This window comes from Perissodus microlepis, chromosome 2 (genome assembly GCF_051167445.1).
Source record: "Perissodus microlepis isolate ML-2025 ecotype Zambia chromosome 2, ASM5116744v1, whole genome shotgun sequence".
NCBI classification, from domain to species: Eukaryota; Metazoa; Chordata; class Actinopteri; order Cichliformes; family Cichlidae; genus Perissodus; species Perissodus microlepis.
Genome location: NC_140462.1, coordinates 8,425,188 through 8,447,788, shown reverse-complemented (window position 1 = coordinate 8,447,788; position 22,601 = coordinate 8,425,188). Strand labels below are relative to the sequence as shown.

Below are 22,601 nucleotides of genomic sequence, written 5' to 3'. Positions count from 1 at the left end.
TTTTTCATTGGTCTGAATTTAACAAACTTCTATGTGTAATAGTGATGTGTCGGTCGTGAACGAAATGGCTCTTAGAGCCGAATCTTTGACGTGAACGACGCGAGCCGTGTTTTTTTTTTTTCCTTCTCTCACCCTCTCTCTCTCGCACTTTTTTTCCGCTTCACTCCGTACATGAGCCTTGTGCTTTGCGCTGGGCAAAGGGGGGAGGGGCGGCAGTAGCACAGGAACAGAGCAGGAGGGAAAGACAGAGAAAGAGAGCCAGGGACAACAACGTCACATTAGAAAGGTATAGTAATCATCCACAACTATTTTCAGTTGCAGATGATAAAGGATTCAGAAAGTTTATTCATGCAGGTCCATATGACAGAGAATGTGCATCTTCTTTTTGTTTTCATATTATAATTTATATTTAATTGTGTTGTGGTTTGCAGTGTTTTGTGTTGTTTCATTTTAAATTTGTTTAAAAGGAAAAAGCTGAAAATTTAAATAGTTAAAAGTTGAACTGTGACTAGTTGGTTTTTTTGTATTATATGATTTATTTATTACATTTTATGTGGAGTGAATAAATAAAAGTATATTTACAGTGGCCCCTACAGACAAAGCACGTACAAACTTCAAAACACGTACAAACTCCAAAACACATAAAAACTCCAAAACACATAAAAACTCCAAAACACGTACAAAAGACAACAGAAGTGCTCCAGAATGCTAGGCGCAGTGTTGAGCTTTTGTTACCTGGTGGCTACACAAGCCAGCAAGTACCAATGACCGGATTTGGTGTGTGGTAGTAACAGGTAAATGAACTTTTTTTTTTTTTAATTATTTGAATATATATGAGTGCTTGTGTATAAATACACAAACAATACACATATGGTTTCAATTGTTTAATTTAAGTGATCTAGGTAGCTCTGTTTTGGAAGTTCAGTTAATGCTAGAAATGTGTTTTGGAGTTTGTACGTGCTTTTTGGAGTTTGTACGTGTTTTGTCTCTAGAGGCCACTGTATATATTTATATATAAACATATATAAATAAAACCACTTTTTTTACATTAGTAATTCCTTTTGTGCATAATTTTATATTATTGTTAATAATAAATTAATTAAAGCAACAAAACAACCTGAAGAGCCGGTTCGGAGCCGAAAGAGCCGGCTCTTTTTAGTGAGCCGAGCCGAAAGAGCCGGTTCTCTAAAAGGAGCCAGAAATCCCATCACTAATGTGTAATGGTGCGAAATGCAAAGATACTGGAATAATTCAGCCGAAAATAAGGGACTGATAAGAGGTGTATACTACATAGATCATATAGTTTAAGTAGAACTTAAGTAGAAGGTTTAAATTTAGTACATTATACTTGTGCATGCTTTTCTTAATTATAACATGTATTGCTCCGTTTTCTGTTTCTATCCTTAAACTGTATTTTTGTCTACGTAGATAAAATATTCGATAACAACAGCAGTGGGAGTCGACAGTTATTCACTTTATGCTTTCTTTCTTGGTATAACGTGCTGTAAGGCACCCATAGACTGCATAACAGACGTTTAAGTACGGTTATTGAATGCAGCATTGTGTAAACAGTGACACCCAGTGGTTACAATATATAATAATAATATGAGGTTGTTGCAGTACCATGTCCTGCCTCGGGGAGGCGCTTAAAACAACAGGAAAACCAGTAGAGGGAGGAGCGAGCGCTGCTGCAGGTCTCCTCACTGAGCTAACTAAAGTCCACAATCAAGCTAGTTAGCGGGAGCGATGTGGTAAACGCTAGCGGTGATGCACTAGCAGCAAGAGACCATGGACTAGCTCGCCGCTCAGTAAGATAACTCCAGAGGGTTATTGCACCGTCTCGACAATCACTATCATCACGCAGTAGAGCGTTTCACCTGGATGTAATTAGCTTCTTCATTCATGCGCTCGTGCTGGTCCACGGGGGATTTTGAGCTGTGAGTGGCGGCCAAGCTCAGTCATCTGCTCGCAGGGGACAACACGGCTCAGTCACCGGTACGTTTGTTTTGTTGATAGCGTGCTAGCTGGCTAACAGTAACCAAGGGAGTTCAAATGTTAACGTTTGAAGAGATATAAGAGGTGTGACGGAGCCGCAGCTGCAAGGATGCACTCGTAGTGTACACATAAATAAAGTGAGAAGCGACAGGGAACTAGCGTGCTTCCGAGTACTGAAAGCTTTGTGAAGTAGTCAGAGAACGCTAACATATGTGTTTGGGTCACTTTTATGCTGTTGAACTGCTGTTGTGTTGCTCAGGAGCCACCAGGTCCTAGCTTAATGGCTGTAGTCATTTAGAGTTTTTATTGCCACAATGTTAACTGAATGTTTCTCCTATCAGAGCAGCAGCATGGTGGTCCCGGACAGTGCCAGCGTGGTGCCTCAGCCTGACAATGGTAGTCCGACTGGCCTCGCGGAAAACAACGAGCCGGGGTGCGAGGTGGCAGGAGAGGGAGGTCAAGACCTGGCAGGGGTGGAGCTGGAGGAGGTCCGAAAGCTGCAGGAGCTTGTGCGCAGGTTGGAGGTCCAGAATGAGACCCTGCGCAACAGGGGAAGCAAGACCGTCATCCACAGAGGAGCAAACAGTAACCTCACAGCTGCTGTCAACATCAACGAGAGGCTGGCTTGTGAAGAGGTGACAAACTCCCACCTCAGATTGGAGCACAGCAGCAGCCAGCTGGACAGCAGGGACTTGATGCTGTCACCTCCTCAGGACAGCAGCAGTGGAGAGGAGATGTCCCCCTTGCCTGTGGCTAGCAGGCTGGAGGAAGAGGATGATGAGGAAGAGGAGGATCGGGGTCTGTGTGGCAGCTTCCTAAAGTTGACCAGCAGCAACGGAGCAGCACAGTCTCAGGGCCAGAGCCAGACGCCGGAGAGCCCGTCTCAGGAAAGTTATGAGTCAGAGACACTTGCAGAGAGCGACTCAGGGGTGGACCAAACTGCACTGGATGAAGTGGATGTCCTAGATTTGGATGATGAGTGTGCAGACATAGAGGACGAGGAGAGCTGGTACGTCTCATTATCGGCAATGCTTTCTCTGGTTGTGCTTTGATCCCACTTGTTTGGGTACAGCCGGCATCTATTTGTGGCTTTAACTGTGTGGCTAAACATATGCAGCTGAGACGGGGATAAAAAGTGATGTTCGTACAGCAGCAGCTGCGAAGAGTTACCTCCAGGGGAAGCTGAGCTCTGAAGTCACATTTAAAGTTTCAGTCTATAGGTAGAGGAGCCCCTTTAGCCACATGAGTCATTTGTGCCTTTTCATTTTAACCTCTGAATTCTTCAGTGTGATACTCCCCCACAGGGCAGTGACTGTGTAGCATGAGGCTATTTGGGTTTAAAATTAGACTCGATTCTGAGTTGATGCAGAAACTGTGGTTATTTCTTATCCCACACAAACAAAGTGTATTTAAAAGCTCAAGTCGACACCTGCTCCGATTATCTTTTTGTAAGCAGGAGAGAAAGTATACAGATTCTTAGCATTTCGACAAGGCATAAAATATTCAAGAGCAATTAGGAGAAAGTAAAAGAAAGCAGAGTCAGTGGGGAGTTGTTTCTTCTGTCTCAGATTTAACCTTGAGTTCTCAGACTCGAGTGACATGTCTGCTACCTGTTTGACAGCTTAGTCAAACACAAAGGATGTTCTTTTTTTTAGTTCTAGCTGTCTGAATCAAGCACAAATAAAAAACAGGTGTTGTATCAGGTGAAAGACTATCCTGTTTATTAAAAAAGAGACCACTAATTTGACTTAACCCAGTCAGAATAAAAAGGATATATCTGCATGTAATTAATATTCAGCCTTTTTAAAGCCTGATTTGTTTTGAACCAGTGTGACCTTTACTTGTTTTGTTTAATTGGCTGATAGCAATTACCTAAAAATAACATTAATATGGGGCTATGCAGGAGATCAGTCTAGACATGAGTGTTCATTCTGTCTCACAGTATTGTCCTAAACAGGTACCATATTGTGTTCACTTTAGCAACTGAGGATCTGGGGATTTAACAGCCAGACTACTCATGACTTATTTTCAGTTTTACATCATTAGCCATACCATATGTGCTTTGTGGGGTTATCATAGCCAAAACATTAAGTAATCCTAAACAGCAGCATAATCTGATCTGCTCCGGGCTGAGTGGGTCCGCGTGGCTGAACTACTTTGGTTGGGATTGCACAGCATGTGATTTGACCCCCCCTTCCACCCTGTGTAATCACGCCAGAACAGGGGGCCAAAACAGAAGGCAGCTACTGCAGTACTTTTATATTTATTGTTTTGAACCATTACTTTGTGAAAAGATTAGTAAAAGAAGACCATATTCTTTAGACAACATTTGAATTCTGCAATGGAAATTCACCAAGTTGGGTAATTTCTTTCTGGCATGTTTGTTTACTTGTTTTAAAAAAACTAGTTCAGACTCATAAAGCTCAGGGGCCTTGGCTTCAGTCCTCCTAACTTGCACTTGTCACGCTGACACAGTGGAGCAGTGACAAAGGCTGCTGGTGCTCTCAACTGTGAAAGCATAAATATGACACAGCTGAATATGTTTTGTTATAATATCACTTTGGGGTTTATTTACAGTTATTACAGGATTGGTTTAAAAGTGTAAGAGACTCCTCAGTGCCAACATTGTGTTACAGCAGCTGTTGCCAGTGTCCTGCATAATTGGTAATAGCAACACTGTGAGCAAAACCGCACTGTGAATGGATCAAAAGCAAACAACATTGTTCTGCATCAAACAGCGGGTTTGTGCTTCTACTAAGAACCACCCTCCCCTCCTCTCCCTGCGCAGAGAAGCCGTGCTCTCTGTGCAGGACGTGTGACCTGAATATTGCTTCCTGCATTGTCGCTCATTCCAGTGGGAAATGGGGTCCTTTTGTGTTTGCCCAAATGGGAAGATGATTTGTAGCTGATTGGTCCAGAACCAGTCAGTTTGGGCCCTTTTGTGTATCCGACTCAAAGCATCAGCCCATGTGATCAGCCACTTCAAAGCTTGTGGTGACTAAATGGCTGTTTGCTCTCACTAAGGCAACATTGGACACATCGCGGAGGAAGCGTCTGACACTGCAGCTGCATAAAACTCATTTTTGGCTGACACTTTTGTCCTTAGTGGATATTTCTCATGTGTTTTTCATGCTGTAGAATGTTGCTCAAAATGATAGCGGGACTAAAAGCCACAAAACTGTTCCATCCACATCTGTGCTCAGCTGCTAATCTGAGTTTGAGTCCGTGTTTTAGGCGTCTTTGGATGTGAATTTTGCATTTAACCAAAAGGAAATGAGGCAAATGTAAATTCAAGGTTGGTTCCGGCTTAAGCTGTGATAAAGATGTTCACAAGTACCTGCTTGAGATGATTTCCCACTCACTGTTTGCTTTGATTACATCATTGAAGTCAAACACACAGTAACATCCTGGTTGTTTTATGTGGGATCTTTGCTGCAGGATACTGTCCTTCTGTTGGGGAAAACACTGAGTGGCTGGGCGTTAGCATATCATGTGCAATCTGAGGAGAAAAAAACCATTCTGTTTTACATGGCTTTCGCATCCACTCTTACCTTGCATACCTCACACAGCAGCAGTTCACACTAATCTCCAGCTTGTTCTTATTTAAATGTTCTGCTTCTCAAATCCTGGCAAACACTGCAGCATGTAAGCATGATCAATATGAGAAGGATTAGACTGACTTCTTTATTCTCACTACTCTTCATTTCCCACATTTAGTGATACGTTTTTCTCTTGTGTGCTGCTTCTCTACAGGTTATATGTGTCTCCTAAAAAGCAGGTAGCAGATCCAGGGCCAGACTCTCCGCTGAAGTGGTGTCGGCAGGTCCTTGACCATCGCAGCCCCGAGACCGAGATGGCTTGCCGGACTCTGATCAGTCGCTTGGACCAGAGTATGCAGTTAGGATAGTTTACTATAACTGAAGAAAGTCTACTTTGTTTTTTGTTTTTTTTTCTTAAGAGTGCTGCATGGATAATGCATTTTTGTAGGGCCGATCCGGAAGTTAGCTTCTCCCTTTTTCCATGGCTTTAGAGTTTCTGCAGAAAATAGAGATTGTGGGAGCGCAGTCACCAAAAGTAAAACACTAATGTTAGGCTATAAAAAAACAACAACAACCACTTTACCATCACCAGTGCTGAACTGTGTTCAGTGGGATTACTTTTAATGTCCTCCACAATTTCTGTAGTCTTAGTTAGCCATTTGTGAGCAAGCATCTTGTTCTGGACAAATTAAGACTTGAAAATTTAGGAGTGGGATATTTATTCACATATTTATGTTTAGAACAAAATGTGAAAATGTCTAAAGCCTCTGCTAACCACAGAAGGTCTTTCCTTATTCTGCAGCGCTCTATTCACCCTCAGGTACCAATGCTTAGATTACCAATCTTTCACGCTGTTGAACACTTTAAGCAAAAGAGCTTTGCCTATTCAATAAAATTAGTATCTGATGGTCTTTGATTTGTATCCCTGCCGTATGGTTCAGATTATGCTTCAGCAGCACGTAGGCAGCTTCGGCCTGCCAATCTACCTGCAGTTTGGTAGATGGGTACTGTGTCAATAACATGTGGTACAACCGGTCTGTGGGCAATACTTGCTTATGCTGTTGTTAGTTCACCAGCCATCTATGGAGAAGAGCAAAGTTTTAACATGCAGACAGCTGAAGTGAAAGAGTTTCAATGCAGTCACTGTCTGTACTTTTCTTACTCTTTTCTCCACACTTCTCCCATTCCTGGTGAACTTCACTATCATGCTCTTCTCTGTTCTGGCTCACTTGTTAACCAATTGACGTTTGACCGTCATCCACGTCGAGCAATGTGCAGTTGGGGTTTTGGTAGACTACACGAGAACAGTGTGTAGGCAAATACCAAAGCAGACGGACACAACTGTGAACGGTGGTAGAATAAATTAAGCATTAGAAATTCTAGGCCTAAACCAAGGTTCAGGCACGTCATTCAGCACATTTAGCAACCAACTTTACTTACTGCTTACCCCTGCTGTGCACAGGGCTGTATAACAAAGCCTAAACACTTGCTGTGAATCTTACTACGCCTTTCAGTGTGGATAGAAGTTTGCATCTGATCTGAAAGACCCCATTCATTATTAAACCTGTGAGCAGCTCCCTCATCTTACATGCTGCAAAACCTGAACAGCAAAGCTATTCACACCAAGGCTCAATGACTACATGAAGTCATGGGTGGGATTGGATTACCTTCCTCCCGGAACAGCTTGTGTTTTTAAATGCCAGCACCAGGCCACATATCCACCTGGATCATTCAAGCTTCAGAACAAATCATTTAGCATGCGAGGTGCATGAATCAAGTTTTTAAGAAAACAAACAAAACAAGAATTTAATTGAGAAATTTTAACTATTGTGAGAGCTTTTTCTGAGGACATTTTACAAGTAACTTGATAGTGTCACATTGTGTATACAATAAGTACTGGTGTATTTTCCTTCCTGAAAACATGTGATATCTCCTGTCCTGTCGCCTGCAGCATCTCGATGGAGGAACATGTACAGCAGTCCATCAGAGGCGGGCTCGGCGGGCTCAGGCCTGATCTCTCCTGGGTACCACAAATCAACTAACAAATCCCTACTAACCTGTGGCAGTTCAGGTATGGCATGACATTAACACACAGCGCTTCTCATTTTCCCTACAACACAACAGTGAGAATAACATCAGTTACTGTAAGGATGTGGGTCTCACAGCGGTCTGACTGGTTAATTTTAAGGACTGCTTTAGCATTTTTGCATGTTTGAGCTATTTTACATATACTTTACATCGCTGCAAACCATTCTTCAAAGGTTTCTGTAAATGTTTATTTCATTTAATAACTGTTATGGATAAAATTTGCAAATACGGTCAGAAACAGTCGATGGGTATTTGTCCACACTACATTTGTGTACAGCAGTCACTTTGGTTATTTAATGGTATTAATTCCTTATCTTAAGTATATTAACTTTTCTTATTAAATTAAATCAAGTTGATCTGAGCCTCAAATAAGCTAAAACTAAGGTGTGCCCCGCAGATAACACTGGTGTACTTTGGAATATGGTTAGTAATTATGTAAAGTGTATGTTGTTTGTGCTCCCGGGCGGGACACACACACACACACACACACACAGACACACAATGACAGTCTTAACATATGTAATATGTATGGTATGCATAATTTTGTTCCTTGAACATGTGATTGCAGTTGTAATAGTTGCTTTGCACGTCATTTCTCACAGTTTTTTCAGCCCAGCAATGTCAGTGTTGCTGTGGAAACTCCTTTAATAACAAATCTTTGAGTGAACTTGAAAGTGCTTGGAGTATGTGTGGTGATTCTATCTAATGCCAGACTTTTTACATAACCAAATGCTGCTGGGTGATGTCGTCTCGCATTCATCAGGCATGTGTCAGGCTGAACTTTGGCTACAGCTTCCCAGGGCATCATCAGCAGACTGGGCTTTATAGACCAGTGCTGTAGAACAGGCTGTGGGGAGACAAACTAATGTCAGACTGTTAATTCTAAAATTGTGGGCCCACTTAGATAAATTGCATATTTACTTTGTGATCTTGATGAAAGGTAGTACTGCATGCATTAGCCTGGGTCTGTTGAGTTATACCTCACAAAGCTCCATTTTTATCAGCCTGATTTTATGCTGATCAGCTAATGTCATGTTTAAAGTTCCCACTATCAGTATGCATAAGAATTTAAATATTGTGCTGTACTAGTGAGTCATAAGGAAGTAGGAGGTTTTGGCTGTGGTCAGTATTCTGTCTATATCTGTGTAATTCAGCTTACTCTAACAGGTATTCTGCTTTGTTTAAAGGCGTCACAAGCATGCCCTCAGCCCTGAGTTCCCAGTCCTCCATAGACAGCGAGCTCAGCACATCAGATGACTCCATCTCAATGGGATACAAGCTGCAGGATCTCACAGACGTCCAGATCATGGCTCGTTTACAGGAAGAGAGTGAGTGTAGAAAGGTTATAGCATTTTGAGTGGCATCAGCTGATTATTTGCATTTCTAGACGTCAGTCTCATCTGAAAAACTGAGTTTTTCTTGACTTTTAAGTTGTTTCATTTTGACCTGGTATTTCCGGCTCCAGGTCTGAGGCAGGATTGTGCTTCTAGCTCAGCATCTGCATCGCGCCGCAGCTCCACAGCGTCTCTGCAGTCCTTGCGCCGGGGCGGTACGTACAGCGACCAGGAGTTTGACACTTACAGCCTGGAAGATGAAGAGGATGACTTCTCCATGCCCCAGCGACGGCATCGTTTCACCCCTTCGCCATTAGGCTCACCACGGTGCCTCTCTCCCTCGACTTCTAACCACGGTCAGGAATACAGCAGCCATCTCAGGGCCCCACGCACAAAAGGACCCAGGCGGTCTCTCCAGGGCCCCAGTGCAGAGCTGCTTAAATTTGCAAAGAGTGAGGGTAGGCTATAACCAGTTATACTTAAGCAGTTTTACTCTAGATAAGGGACAGCCATGGAGATTCTTCTGTTGTGACAATATACAGTTGATTGTAGTTAAGTGTGTGTGTGTGTGTGTGTGTGTGTGTGGTTCCAGAGGAGTTGAGGCACAGCATGCCTAATCTGGCTCCCCGCACCAGCCTACGTTCCCTGGAGGCAGTCAGAAACAGCCGCAGCATGGAGGCTAACCTCCAGAGCTCTGGCAACCGCATGTCTCCCCTGACTCACTCCCCCTCCACAGGTAACCCCTCCTCACCTGGTCCCCACCACTCCTTAACATACTTTGTCCTACATTTCCTTAGAGATAACTCTCTGTGGTGTCACTTTAATCCTACAATTTAACCTTCACCTCTGCATGATCACAGGAAGAGTTTGACCAATATATATGTCTTTGAAGATCATGAGCAATGTTGCAGCACAGGGCCTGTTTTTATTTAGGAATTCATATATCTATTATTTATCAGTCTAACTCTGACAGTACCATGCAAGCCATCATCTATAGGTTTTCACTGGATACTTGGTACTTTTTTAGTACCTACTCGGCTGGGGTTCCAAGCGATCTACGAGGTCACATCCAAATGTGACCTCAGCAGATTGCACGTCACCGATTGGCTAATCAGCGGCGTCACTTGTTGAGTCATGGGAGGGTCTACATCATAAAAAGGAAACTTTTCATGAAGTTTCCTTTTCAAAACCCGCCAACGAGGAAAACGGCTACAAAGAAACGACACTGCGGTCCATGAGTCTGACGAAAAGCCACAGACTAAGCAGCAGGTATAGCATCGCCTCGAGGTGCTACTTTGTTGTAGAGCTCGTGTCGCGTACAATTGATGTCACGGGATGTTTGCCCGTGTTGCTATAACGACCCCATGCACATTAGGTGGTACTCAATTGTAATGGAATATGGTTCGCGTCAAACCGATCCAAGCAGGTACTAATGGAAAAAGGGTATACATTATTGGTCACAGCTACTTGCAGTTCCACAGTTCTTTCCTCACCCTCTTCCCTGACATCCCCAGGTAACTTCCTTTCCACTCACCTGCTACATGACTGCACCACTACTCTGATAATTCAGTAGTTTCCCTAAGCTTGTCTACAACTCCCGTGTACAACAAATGGCCTTACAGTAGCTTTTATTTACTGAAATTGTCTTAACGAAGCCATCTGGATTGAGATTTTGTTCTGTCACTCAAGGTATGGTTTGCAGTCGGCTGCGAAGCAGTGGCCAGTCTCCTCTCTCCCTGCGGACTCCAGTTAAAGCCGTCACTCCTGTGGGCTCTTTGGCAGGTGGTCGTCAGACTTCCAGAGGCCTACCTGTTGTCCAAGGACAACAGGCAGGAGGGAGCCGCAGGGTCCAGTCGCCAGGTTCTGCTAATGGAGGAAGCTACGTGCCCGGCAGGGCTTCAGTTGGAACCGGGAGGCCCGGGGTAGGACGAGGTCAGGCTGCGTCTTCAGCCTCCACTAGAAGTAAACTTTCACAGCCTCAGAGGAGGTGAGTGCTCCAAAAAACACTCTTAAAGGAGCTCTGTAATTTCAGGAAATCCCTCAGCTGCAAAGTGAACTGCAGTTAGTGTTCTACTGCTCTTGGTTGCACACAGCTCATGCTTTCAATCTGTGTGCAAACTAAGCACTAAAAACTGCAGTGCACATTTAAGGAATGGTGAGATGATGAGGAGTATTTCCCATTATGCTATAGATACTTGGTTTCTTCTGTGAATTGAGACTAAGCTCCTCTTTTATTGACAGGTCTTTGGGCATGGCCAAAATCTCAGATGAGTCCTGGAAAGATGGCTGCTACTGAGGTCTCCTGGCAATGAAGGATGTTCACTGCTGCAAACATCACCCCGACTTCTCCCCGTTACCTCTAAATACAAAGAAAAACAGTCACTGTGTTCACAAATGTGTCATACAACCTCTGCCCCCCCCCCACCTTATTTCAGACTGGAGCGCTGGGCTGCACTGGATTTGTAGTTAATCTCTTTCCCTCGCATGAAACACTGTCAACCCACACAAAGAGAGGATGTGTAGGCAGACAAGAAGACACGTGCACACTCGACTTGTTAATATGGACCAAATCTGAGCTTCCAGAAGATATGCTTGTGTCAACTTTACTTATTTTTCTATGGTATTTGTGAGAAACTGCTGGAATATTAAGGGGTGTATTACTGTTCTGTTGATGTAATTGATATGAAGACAGTTTAAATGAAGATTTTGCCAGTCTGTTCATTATCTGTGACTTACTCTAGATGAAGGTGCTGAGTATTGCATGCTTGGTTTTGTTTTTTTCCCTGAGCCCAAATGCCTTCTCTTCATTCTATACCTGCAATATGAGAAAACTTTCATGTCTCCCTACAATTATCTTTGGATTTCTGAATGTTTGAGTGGTTCATAGTGAAAATTATCTTTAGATTTGTGTTGTATTTGTGTTTTGCTGTTTGCTTACACGGCAACACAACTCCTGCAAACCACACTGCCCTTACGAATTATCATAAAGGAGGAAAAAAAAAAACATGGGTTGTGCCAAGGTGCATTAGAGCTGTAATTCTTTAATTCCAAAAGTAATTTTAGGTTGGTAAAGGTACTGTTAAAGAGTTTTCAAAGCATTTTTACTGCATATCTACATTTCAATTTTAGTGTCTGTCGTTGGGAAACCCACTAATAACAAATGTTTATGCACAAAAGGCCTCCTGCCTTAGTCAGCTATGCACCCTCATGAAGAGTGCCTCTGAATAATTAGGAGCTGTTATGAAAACGATTAATAAAGTCTACCCTGAAACTCTAAATGCACTTCTGGTCATATTTAATCCATGCATGTTAAATCGTGGTCTGTTCTGTATGAAAGGCTAATTAGTCACACTATGCAGCACAAGCAATAGCAGCGGCAGTACCGTTACCATGTCCCGGATATTTCCTGGGTGCGTGACCAACCACTTCTCAAATGAGTGCTCAACTACTACCCACCCCTTGTGACAAAATGGCCTACAGGCCTCATCTTCGCAGGCAAAGTCTGAGCGCACACAGTACAAGCACATAAATGTTTATTTTATTTGTTACTGTGGTAATGTTTGAATTTCGCTCCTCTGAGCCCGCTTTAAACATGTCCCGATTAAGAGAATGACTGCGTTAATGTAACTCTGCTCTCTTATGCATGACGCAAATAGTAAGGGATCAGCGGTAAACGAGGCCACGCATTGTCTGCCCCCCGCCCTCCCTCTGCTTGTCAGGAAGCAAGCTGATTGGCCGAGGCCTAGCAAAGAGTGCCCGGGGATCCAAAACTGCAGGCCGCACTTAGCTTACCGTCAAAAATAAACCAAAAAAATAACAGACAAATCCGAGAAGGGGGAGAAACGCCGATAGAGTCAGAAGACAACGTTATCAGGTAAAATTATTCTGAGTCGATCAAAAACGAGTGTGGAATAAGACGCATGGGCCCAGTTGGACGTAGCGGGCCTCTTTCAGCCTTTTCGAAAAACAACATGGAAGATAATGCGGCACAAGCTGCACCACCTAGCTTAGCAGGCTAGCTAGCTGACCGGACGGCAGTCGCCGCACAAAACAGAGCGAAATGCAAAACTAGTGATCTCATTGGTCATCATAGTTTGTTGTGTGCGTTTGGGACTACATATGCATTATAACGTTATGTGTAACCGTTGCTTACATCGACGTATTGGACTGGTTATCGCGCTCCTTGAATTAGCCTTTATGCTAAAACAAAATGGCGCTTTGAGACTCAGCCCTAGCTTCCTTGCTAGTTAGCTCCGGTGGGTGGAGGGCGGTAGCCATTGCATAACTGTGGTAGTTTCAGTGGCGGCCATAAACCCGGGAGCATATGTGATTTTTGTGTAGATACTTAACACTACAGTACTTCAGAAACGATTAGTGCAACGGAACTGCATTTGTTTTTTACCCCAAAAGGATAAATATGTGAAAACTAACAGCCACAACACCGCTACAGACCGCTGTAAACACATTTGCTTCATTTAAATCGTCATGTGACGACAGTGTATTTCCTCCCACGAAATTAAGCAGGAGTCCTTATCCAAAAGCTATCAGAGCCGCTGCATGCGAGCTCGCCCGCCCTGCACACTGAGTCTTTTGTCTCTGCTGCGCTCCGGCCATCAGGCTCAACCAGCTCCAGGTGTATATAGCGATCTGTCCTCAGGTTGAAGCTGCATGTAGTACCCCTGATTGGCAGTAGAGGGAGGCAGTCGTCAACAACAACTGTCCACGGTTTAAAAATAAGTTTGTGTTCTGTATTTAAGGCTTACGGAGGTAGATTTTGCAATAGAGACTAGTGCTTTTCTTATGAACCCAACGCCAAATATTTGTGCATTTCTGCAAAAAATGAACAGCTGGTGTTCAGTTATAATCCCAAGCTCATGTGATAATTGTATTTTCTTTTACTTTGTCAGAATAATTCAGTATCTTGATGGAAGGAAGCACATCAGATATCCTGTTGGTTTTATTGTAAAGATTTTCTGTCGTCAAATGTGAAGGTATGTAATACTAACTGCATTTTTTTCCCTTTCGGTTTCATTTTTAGCAGTGTATATGAAGTAAAGGTTAATGTAATCTGTGCTGCAATTTTCAGTCTGTTTTTACGGAGTGAAGACATGGATCAAGGAGGAGGGGTGTTAGAGCTGCACACTCAAGAGCTGAAGATGCCCCATGCTATGATCATGCAAGATTTTGGTAGGCGAATTAGCAAGAGAAATTAATACACGTGTTGTATTTGGCATTTAGCTAGAGCAGGGCGATATGACCAAAAATATTTATCACGATATACATTTGGATATTTGCGATAACGATATAATTGACACGAGACAAAATACTTTAAAACTCCACAACTTTATTAGTGGAAAAAAAGAAAAAAAACATCAATGTATTTTCACTTAAACAAGCAGCTGTTTTTTATGTGCATTAAAGTTATATAAAAATGTAACAGTGCAAATGCTAATTCCTCGCTGACAGTTTAACCAAAAGGCATTTCCAGTGGAAATTGGCCGACATATCCTCAGCATAACCATGTATAATATCCACAAAACTTAGAAAAGAGGTTATACACACACAATACGGTAATATTATGTTGAAGCACTACGTATCACTCCGCGAGGCTCCTGCGTACGATAGCCGCAATGCTCCGACAATCCATCAAACGGTGCGGCTTCGTAGCTTAGCAAAGTCGTACTGAAACATTTGACAGATTTTCGAGCCCCGTGTACCACATAAAATCGTTTCGAGGTCAGTAAACACAACCAGAATTCATACATAAGGCACACGGGATTATAAGGGGCACTGCCGATTTTCAGAAAAATCAAAGGATTGATTTTAAGTGTGCCGTATTTTCCAAAAAACACGGTAATAACGGCGGCCCGCTGGCATGCTCTACCAAAAATAGTGCTTTGTTGTGTATCTGACAGACAAAAGCTAAACCAGTGCCACACCACTGAAATTGCAGCATTTTTGCAAACCAATTCTGGTTCATCTGTTTCATTCAACGATCCGGTTTCGCTCTTCTTAGGCTACGTTCACACTGCAGGTCTTAATGCTCAATTCCGATTTTTTGATCAAATCTGATTTTTTTTGTCTGCGTGTTCACACTATAAATAAAATGCGACAGCAAACGCGCTCTAGTGTGAACGCTCAAAGCGGCCCGCATGCGCAAAAGAAGATGTCACACACAACGCGCTCTGTTTAGACCCAGAGCAAACAATATTGTTTGACTGATGGCCCTTAATATAAAGACTTCGGACTTCACGTTTCCCAATTTTTGCTTTAAGTTATTTTGTTATTTACATAATAATGTAGATAACCTAATAATGATCCTTATTGCTGTTTTAGAGGAGCGGTGCTTCAAAGGATAGTTGCAGATTTCTGTCAGAATCTGCAGATTATACAGTACAAATAAAATGTTCACGTTTCTCCAACGTTGTCTTCCCAACAGTTTCACTGACATCTACACCGGATGGCCAGGAAGCGTTCGCGATGTCTTCTCGGGCGCTTCTCCAGCGCTGATAATTGGCGTCTGTCTTGTGTCAGTGACATAAAAGACGGATTTAATGCGACTTGACCATTCACACAGCAGTCGCTTTCTGAAACATCAGATATGTATCGGATTCAGTACCACATACAAAAGTGACCCAGATCGGATTTGAAAATATCGGATTTGTGCCGTTCACACTGTCATACCATGATCGGATATGGGTCGCATAGGGTCAAAAAAATCGGATTTGATGCGCTTTCGCCTGCAGTGTGAACGTAGCCTTATTCTCCGTCGCCGCCATGCTTTTTCCGCCATATGCGTATGAAAACAAAGGCACTGCGCATGCATGTTTACCCATATTGTATTGCGATATTTCATTTAATTATCGTTGCCCAACATTATACCGGTATTACCGTGAACATATGATGGCCCAGCCCTACATTTCGCTAATATTTAGAGACCAATTTCCCAAAAGGCGTAAGAAACCGGAGTTTCAAGCTAAATAAGGAAGTCAAAGTGACATCACATTGTCATTATCACATTTTTATCTTATACTAACAAAAAATGACACACTTTCACAATTATTTGACTAATATCAAGCTTTAATTGTGATTTTTAAAAACTCTTTATATCATCAGTTGCAGGCATGGGGGGTCTGGCTCACATTGATGGGGAGCACATTGTGGTGTCGGTGCCAGAGGGTATGCTGCTTTCTGATGTCATGACAGACGAGGGCATCCTCCTGGAGCACGGACTTGAGGTGGAAGGTCTGGAGACTCAAGTTGTTCAAGGCCTGGAGACGGAGGTAGTGGAGAGCTTACATGCAGATGTAGAAGGCTTGGAGGCAGAAGTTGTTGAAGGGCTACAGACACAGGTGGTAGAGTTAGAGGCTCAGGTTGTTGAGGGCCTAGAGGGAGAAGTGGAAGTGGAGGGTCTTGAGGCGCAAGTGGTGGAGAGCCTGGAAACTGAGGTTGATGTGGAGGGTCTGGAAGCCCATGTTGTTGAGGGCCTTGAAGAGGAAGTGGAGGTGGAGGGCCTAGAAGCTGAGGTCGTCGAAGGGCTGGAGGTGGATGTGGAAAGTCTGCAGTCTCAAGGTGTGGAGGCCCATGAAATGAGCACTGAAGACATGGTGCCTTCAGAACACAGTGTAATCATGCCTGAAAATATTCTGGGGACTGAAGTTGCGATAGAGGAAGCCCTGGACGCCCATCACCACCATGTTCTGACCTCAGACCTCATACAGGACGCAAACCACCATCATGACGACATGCCAGACCAGGTGTTTGTGGCAGAGCTGCTGTCTGAACACCAGGACAACACACTGGACCACCAGCTTGTGTCTGAAGGGTTGATGGTGACCGAGGCCAATGCCGAGACCATAATCCACGAACAGCTGCCAACTGAGGCTGTTCCCCTACAGACAGATGAGGATGATGATGCAAGGAGTAGCTCCGAGGATTACCTGATGATCTCCTGTAAGATATCTTGGCACATAACACGGCAAAGATCTTTTATAAAGTTACATTTTTTGCATAACCATTGGTATTTGTTTTTTTTTTTTAAAGTGGATGAAGTGGGAGAAAAGTTGGACATAGGGGACACTCCCCTTGAGATCAGCACTGAAGTAATGGAAGACAAGGACTCCAAAGAGGAGGATGGCTCTGAGGTCATAAAAGTCTACATCTTTAAAGCTGAAGCAGATGATGATTTGGGTAAATGATCTTCAGTACAGTACATCCAGCCATGTTTGTGTTAAAAGTCATATGGCTCATCGAGATTTTTGGGGTTTTTTTTCAAGGTGGGACAGAGGTAATAACAGAGGATGATTACCAGAACGGCCATCCTGATTTGGAAGCAGCTTCATCGGGCAGACTGGGAGTCGGCCGTGACAAAATGGTCTACATGGCAGTCAAGAACCATCCAAAGGAAGAAGAGGATGATGAGGATGACAGCGATGATGATGAAGATGAAGACATTGGTATGCCGTTTTTATGAAAGGGTTAGATGGGTATTTTTTCCTAAATTAGTAGTTTGAGATAAAACCATGTTCTATGACTGCTGAAATAGATTATTAAGAGGAAGATGCTATGCTGCAGCATTTCTGTTTAAATGAGATGCTCAGCAAGATGGTTTGGAGTCAGTATGTGTGGCAAATGTGTTTAAAAGACGACTTAGCAGCCAGAGTTTGTTTTAAAAAGTATCGTAGTAGAAATAAGACAAGGTCATCCATTCTGTTGTTATTGGGGTGTTATGTGTTGCAATGTCTGTGCAGGTAATACAATTGATCAAGTGAAGAATGGAGCAGCTACACCATTTTTGCAAATCCGTGAGGGACTGGGTGCAAACCGTGCTCTCAAAACCAAATCGAAGAAGAAGAAGAAAGGCGAAACACGGCAGTGTCAGACTGGTAGGATCAGCATGTCATATTGATACTGATACATACCTTAAATTGATCAATTTTATCTGTGTTGTCACCAAGTCTGAATGTATATAATTTTATCATTCACATTTGAGGAAAACTTAGAATAATAATGGTTGACTGCATACTCTCTCTTTTTTTTTGCAAACTTCTCTGTCCAGCTGTTATCATTGGACCAGATGGGATGCCTTTGACCGTCTACCCTTGCCACATCTGTGGAAAGAAGTTTCGCTCGCGGGGCTTCCTCAAATGCCATATGAAGAACCACCCGGATCATCTGCTCAAGAAGAAGTATCAGTGTACAGACTGCGACTTTACCACCAACAAGAAAATCAGCTTTCACAACCACTTAGAGAGTCATAAGCTCCTGAGCCACAACAATGAGCGATCTCCAGAGTATACAGAGTACGCGCGGCGCTACCATGAGTCTAGCCCACTGGGCTCAGACAAGCTCATTGTCAAGGATCGGGAGCCCAAACTGCATCACTGCAAGTACTGCGATTATGAAACAGCTGAACAGGGCCTGCTCAACCGTCACCTGCTGGCTGTGCACAGTAAGAACTTTGCACATGTGTGTGTTGAGTGCGCCAAAGGCTTCCGTCACCCATCGGAGCTGAAGAAACACATGCGCACCCACACAGGCGAGAAGCCCTACCACTGCCCGCACTGCGAGTTCCGCTGTGCAGACCAGTCCAACTTAAAGACTCATATCAAGAGCAAGCATGGCGCAGATCTGCCTTTCAAGTGCAGCCACTGTCCCCAGGCTTACGCTGATGCACGGGAACTGCAGCGCCACATAGAGATGGTGCAGGGCCACAAGACCCACCAGTGCCCGCACTGTGAGCACAAGAGCACCAACTCCAGTGACCTGAAGAGGCACATTATTTCAGTTCACACCAAGGACTTCCCCCATCAGTGTGACGTGTGCGAGAAAGGCTTTCACAGGCCCTCAGAGTTGAAGAAACACGCGGAAACACACAAAGGCAACAAAGTGCACCAGTGCCGGCATTGTAACTTCAATGCACCCGACACTTTCACCCTGAGTCGCCATATCCTATCCCTGCATACAAAGGACCTACCCTTTAAGTGCAAGCGCTGCCGGCGAGGCTTCCGGCAGCCCGCCGAGCTGAAGAAGCACATGAAAACGCACAGTGGTAGAAAGGTATATCAGTGCCAGTATTGTGAGTATAACAGTACGGACGCTTCTGGCTTCAAACGCCACGTCATCTCTATCCACACCAAGGACTACCCCCACCGCTGCGACTACTGCACCAAGGGCTTTAGGAGGCCTTCAGAGAAGAGCCAGCACATAGCCAGGCATCACAAAGACATGTTGATGTAATGTCATTGCACACAAACACACTCCTCTTTACCGAGTAAATCTGTGTCACACACACCCAGAGGTAATTTTAGTGTATTAACAAAGAAATAATGGATGCAGGCAGTTGATGAAGAAAACAACATTATAATTGCTGTTCTGTGTTCTGTGTCGTTTTGGGTCTAAACCTCCTGCCCCCAGGAGTAAATGCAAGAACACGTTTTAGGATGGGGGTTAAATCCGGGAAAAAAAAACAAAAAAAAAGACAGTGTGTACACTGAGTGGGACAGTTGTAAATTGTCTTCGGTGGCAGAAAAAAATCACATATGAACATATATTCAGGGTTTCAAATGTCTATATTTTTATACCCACTCAGCTGAAATGCTGCAAGATGATGACTGTGTCTAGTAAAACAGAAAAGCGGTGTTTTGGGGACGTCATGCTAGTTCTCCAGGCGATGTGGAATTAGTACATGAGAAGTTTGCCTCCATAGTACCAACTAGTATCTTGACCTCATGAACCAGCTTTTACCCTGACATTTTTTTGTTTTTTCTTTTCTAATGCCATCTGGTCTTTAATGAACAGAGCCATTCACAAGTTCAAAATGGGTTCGTCACTGATGTTGAGACATAATGCATCTTGAAAAATATGTTTAATTAAATTTAACCATTGAACTCACATTTTGGATTTTCCTCTCAACCCTGAACTCTTGGAGCCCCATTAAACGAATCGTGTATAAAACAGTATAGACTATTTTCAGTTAAATACGTCTTACAAGTTGAATCAGAAATGCTACTCTCTGGTCAGCAGAGTCTAGCATGGAGCAGAAGGGTGGAGTTGGTATGTTAGAATATCCCTTTAGTGTACACATCTCTGACTGGTGTATTATTATTATAATTATATATGACCTTGACAGATGGTTGGCTTCACATATAATAACCAGTGACGTGGTTGCGTGTGAATGCCACTGTAAGTACGTGTGATGTTACCTATGACACAGATAACCATTTGATAGCAATCATGCCTTACATCCGTTAGTCTTTATCCTTTAAGCACTGATGCACACCGCTAATCAGAAAATAAGTGATTTTTAACTCTCAAACATGCTGTATCAATGCCATTCTCTCAGAGATTATGTGTTTGAGTCAGTAGAAAGCACTTTAATAATTTTGTTTTTGTATTTTAATGACATGTATGAGAGTTTATTATCTGGGGATATGTATAGATAAATAGATAGAAATATCCCAAGATATTAAACACGTACAGAGCTTTGTGAGTGGGTAAAGGTAAAGATTGTTTTTGAGTGTTATCTCTAATGAGCAGGCAGCGATCATTACTGCATCACAACTGAATTGTCATTGAAAGTGGTGGGTGAAACCGCTTATTGTTTTGTTCTATGGATAAGTGATTGGGTTTTGTGTTTTTGTTTGTGCTCACTAACAAGTTTCCCAGACACTAGCCCTACAATCCCAAATAGCCCGACCCAGTCCCAAGCACGGGAGTATTTCCTTCAAGTCATTGCTCATCATATTGGCATTAGTCTTTAAAGTATGCACATATGCTGTCTCCATGAAATTAATTGTGGTATATATTAAAAAAAATCCCTGCATTTCGTGTACCTTAGTCTATATTTTCTTTCAGTCTGATTGTGGATAAACTACTGGTGGGGAAGAACCAAAATAAACAATTATCTTTTTACCCTTTTTGTCCTTTCTGTCTAACAAGAAGGAAATGTTAAAAGCTAACAGGGAAATTTACACATAGCTACTGTATTACCAGTAAATCAGTTTGGCTTTTCCTTATTTTCCACATCAGCGCTTCACCTAGTCTGCGTCTTGCATCCTTGTTTCTCATTAAGGTTTTAATACTCAACTTACTGCCAGGAGTACATGAAGGATTGGAGTTATAACTCGCTATTTATCCAGTTTGCATCAGTCTATGTCTTTATAGGACCTAATGATTATCTGTAGTTGTAGCTGTCTCTTTATCAGTTTCATGTACAGAGTGCATTTTCAGTGATTCAGTGATTGTACAACCATCAGGCGTTAATAGATGATGAAATATGGAGTAAGCTTCAGCAACTCGGGTCTAGAGATTGATTGCTAAAGAGAATTCAAACTTTCTCTGCTTCAGGAGCTCGTCATCCCACATAATTGTGCTTAAATGTAGGATTTACTGTGAGAAGGCAGAGCAGCACTGCACTCTCCCAGAATGTATATTTTTCCACTTGTGTCAGCACAGAGAAGCTGAAGAGAAACCTGAGCTCCCTTTGGCCAGGCTGCTTTATTTAGTTGTTTTTTTAAACTACTACGTCGAGATCCTGCAACTTCAAGAGCCTCTTTAACTTGGCAAGTAGATCTGATACATACTGTACAAGCTGAGATGCTTCAAAGAGCGATCATAGCCTTGTTGGCTTTGTGCAAGGCTGAGACAACAGTGTGGGGAAAACTACCCAGCGCAGTTGCACAATCCTCAAACATGAGGTGAATCTGAAATAGTCTTCCCCAGCAGGATAGAACCACAGAAGCGAATTTTAGCTTGTTTTATGAACTCGTCGCCTAACAATCTGCTTATATCCACATCATGTGTGGGTCACAAAACAGGTTTTGTGCGCTGAAATAAAAAAACAAAACTAATGGTCCTAGTGTAGTTTTATTATTACAGCAATTTACTGTTATTATAAGCGCCTGAAAGTTAGACAGACTGTAATAGTCTAATTTTTCAAAGAAGCTTTCTTGTCATAATAGAAATAAAAGGTTTAAGAGTGAGCCTATGTGCACAACAGCGAGGCCTTGAACCTAAAACCGCTACATTGAATTCACCCACCATTAATGTCATTACATTGTTGCTTTTCCCATTGTGGTGCTCCCAAAAGGGTATATTGTTTGCAAGTTGCTTGCAGATCTACCTGAAAGCAGGACTGACGAAAAGAAAAACCCCTTCACTGTGGATCAAACACCACATGTAGTCACTGGCCACTTTATTAGGTACACATTCCTTGCACTGGGTTAAATCCCCATTTACATTTAGAGTTGCCTTAATTCTTTTTGGCATGGATTCCCTAATATTTTGGTCCATATTGACACATGTCAATGTGAATCTCCTGTTCCACCACATGCCATATGAGCTCTGTTGGATTGATTTAGTGACTGTGGAGGCCGTTCGACTACATTGAACTCATTGTCGTGTTCAAGAAACCAATTTGAGATGATTTGAGTTTTGTGACATGGTTAACCTGCTAAAAGCAGCCATCAGATGATGGGTGCACTGTAGTCACAAAGGGATAGACCTGGTCAGCAAGAGTACTCAGGCAGGCTGTGGGATATAAATGATGTTCAGCTAGTACTGAGAGCCCAAAGTGTGCGAAAAATATCCATCACACCATTACACCACAACCTTTGATGGCAGTATGGATTCATGCTTTCATGTT

General features: G+C 42.9%; 2 protein-coding genes across 4 annotated transcripts; both read left to right on the top strand.

Moving 5' to 3' along the window:
- The first annotated feature begins 1,662 nt into the window (after nt 1-1,662).
- On the top strand, nt 1,663-12,234 carry LOC146392208 (SLAIN motif-containing protein-like). 3 transcript variants are annotated; one of them, XM_084943555.1, is made up of 9 exons: nt 1,663-1,995; nt 2,342-3,004; nt 5,749-5,885; nt 7,486-7,605; nt 8,810-8,950; nt 9,088-9,414; nt 9,549-9,692; nt 10,646-10,943; nt 11,198-12,234. In XM_084943555.1, exons 2-9 carry the CDS (start codon nt 2,346-2,348, stop codon nt 11,250-11,252), a joined length of 1,881 nt encoding a protein of 626 aa, XP_084799681.1. In that variant the 5' UTR covers nt 1,663-1,995; nt 2,342-2,345; the 3' UTR covers nt 11,253-12,234. The 3 variants fall into 3 exon arrangements, with proteins under 3 accessions (XP_084799681.1, XP_084799689.1, XP_084799674.1); XM_084943563.1 differs by having other exon boundaries at nt 2,337-3,004; nt 10,739-10,943; XM_084943548.1 differs by having other exon boundaries at nt 1,664-1,995; nt 2,337-3,004.
- A 408-nt stretch (nt 12,235-12,642) lies between these two features.
- On the top strand, nt 12,643-20,869 carry znf711 (ZFX family zinc finger ZNF711). Its single transcript, XM_084943536.1, has 8 exons — nt 12,643-12,830; nt 13,864-13,947; nt 14,043-14,143; nt 16,073-16,909; nt 17,000-17,146; nt 17,233-17,412; nt 17,707-17,841; nt 18,015-20,869. The coding sequence occupies exons 3-8, from the start codon at nt 14,065-14,067 to the stop codon at nt 19,193-19,195; spliced, it is 2,559 nt and encodes an 852-aa protein (XP_084799662.1). The 5' UTR covers nt 12,643-12,830; nt 13,864-13,947; nt 14,043-14,064; the 3' UTR covers nt 19,196-20,869.
- The last annotated feature ends 1,732 nt before the right edge of the window (nt 20,870-22,601 follow it).

Bases quoted from the DNA above. Each gene is read 5' to 3' on its own strand.
- LOC146392208 (XM_084943555.1), top strand. From the start codon at position 2,346: ATGGTGGTCCCGGACAGTGCCAGCGTGGTGCCTCAGCCTGACAATGGT. The intron at 5,886-7,485 runs GTATGCAGTTAG...TGTCGCCTGCAG, and splicing joins GATCAGTCGCTTGGACCAGA to CATCTCGATGGAGGAACATG. The intron at 7,606-8,809 runs GTATGGCATGAC...CTTTGTTTAAAG, and splicing joins ACTAACCTGTGGCAGTTCAG to GCGTCACAAGCATGCCCTCA.
- znf711 (XM_084943536.1), top strand. From the start codon at position 14,065: ATGGATCAAGGAGGAGGGGTGTTAGAGCTGCACACTCAAGAGCTGAAG. The intron at 17,147-17,232 runs GTAAATGATCTT...TTTTTTTTCAAG, and splicing joins TGAAGCAGATGATGATTTGG to GTGGGACAGAGGTAATAACA. The intron at 17,842-18,014 runs GTAGGATCAGCA...TTCTCTGTCCAG, and splicing joins AACACGGCAGTGTCAGACTG to CTGTTATCATTGGACCAGAT.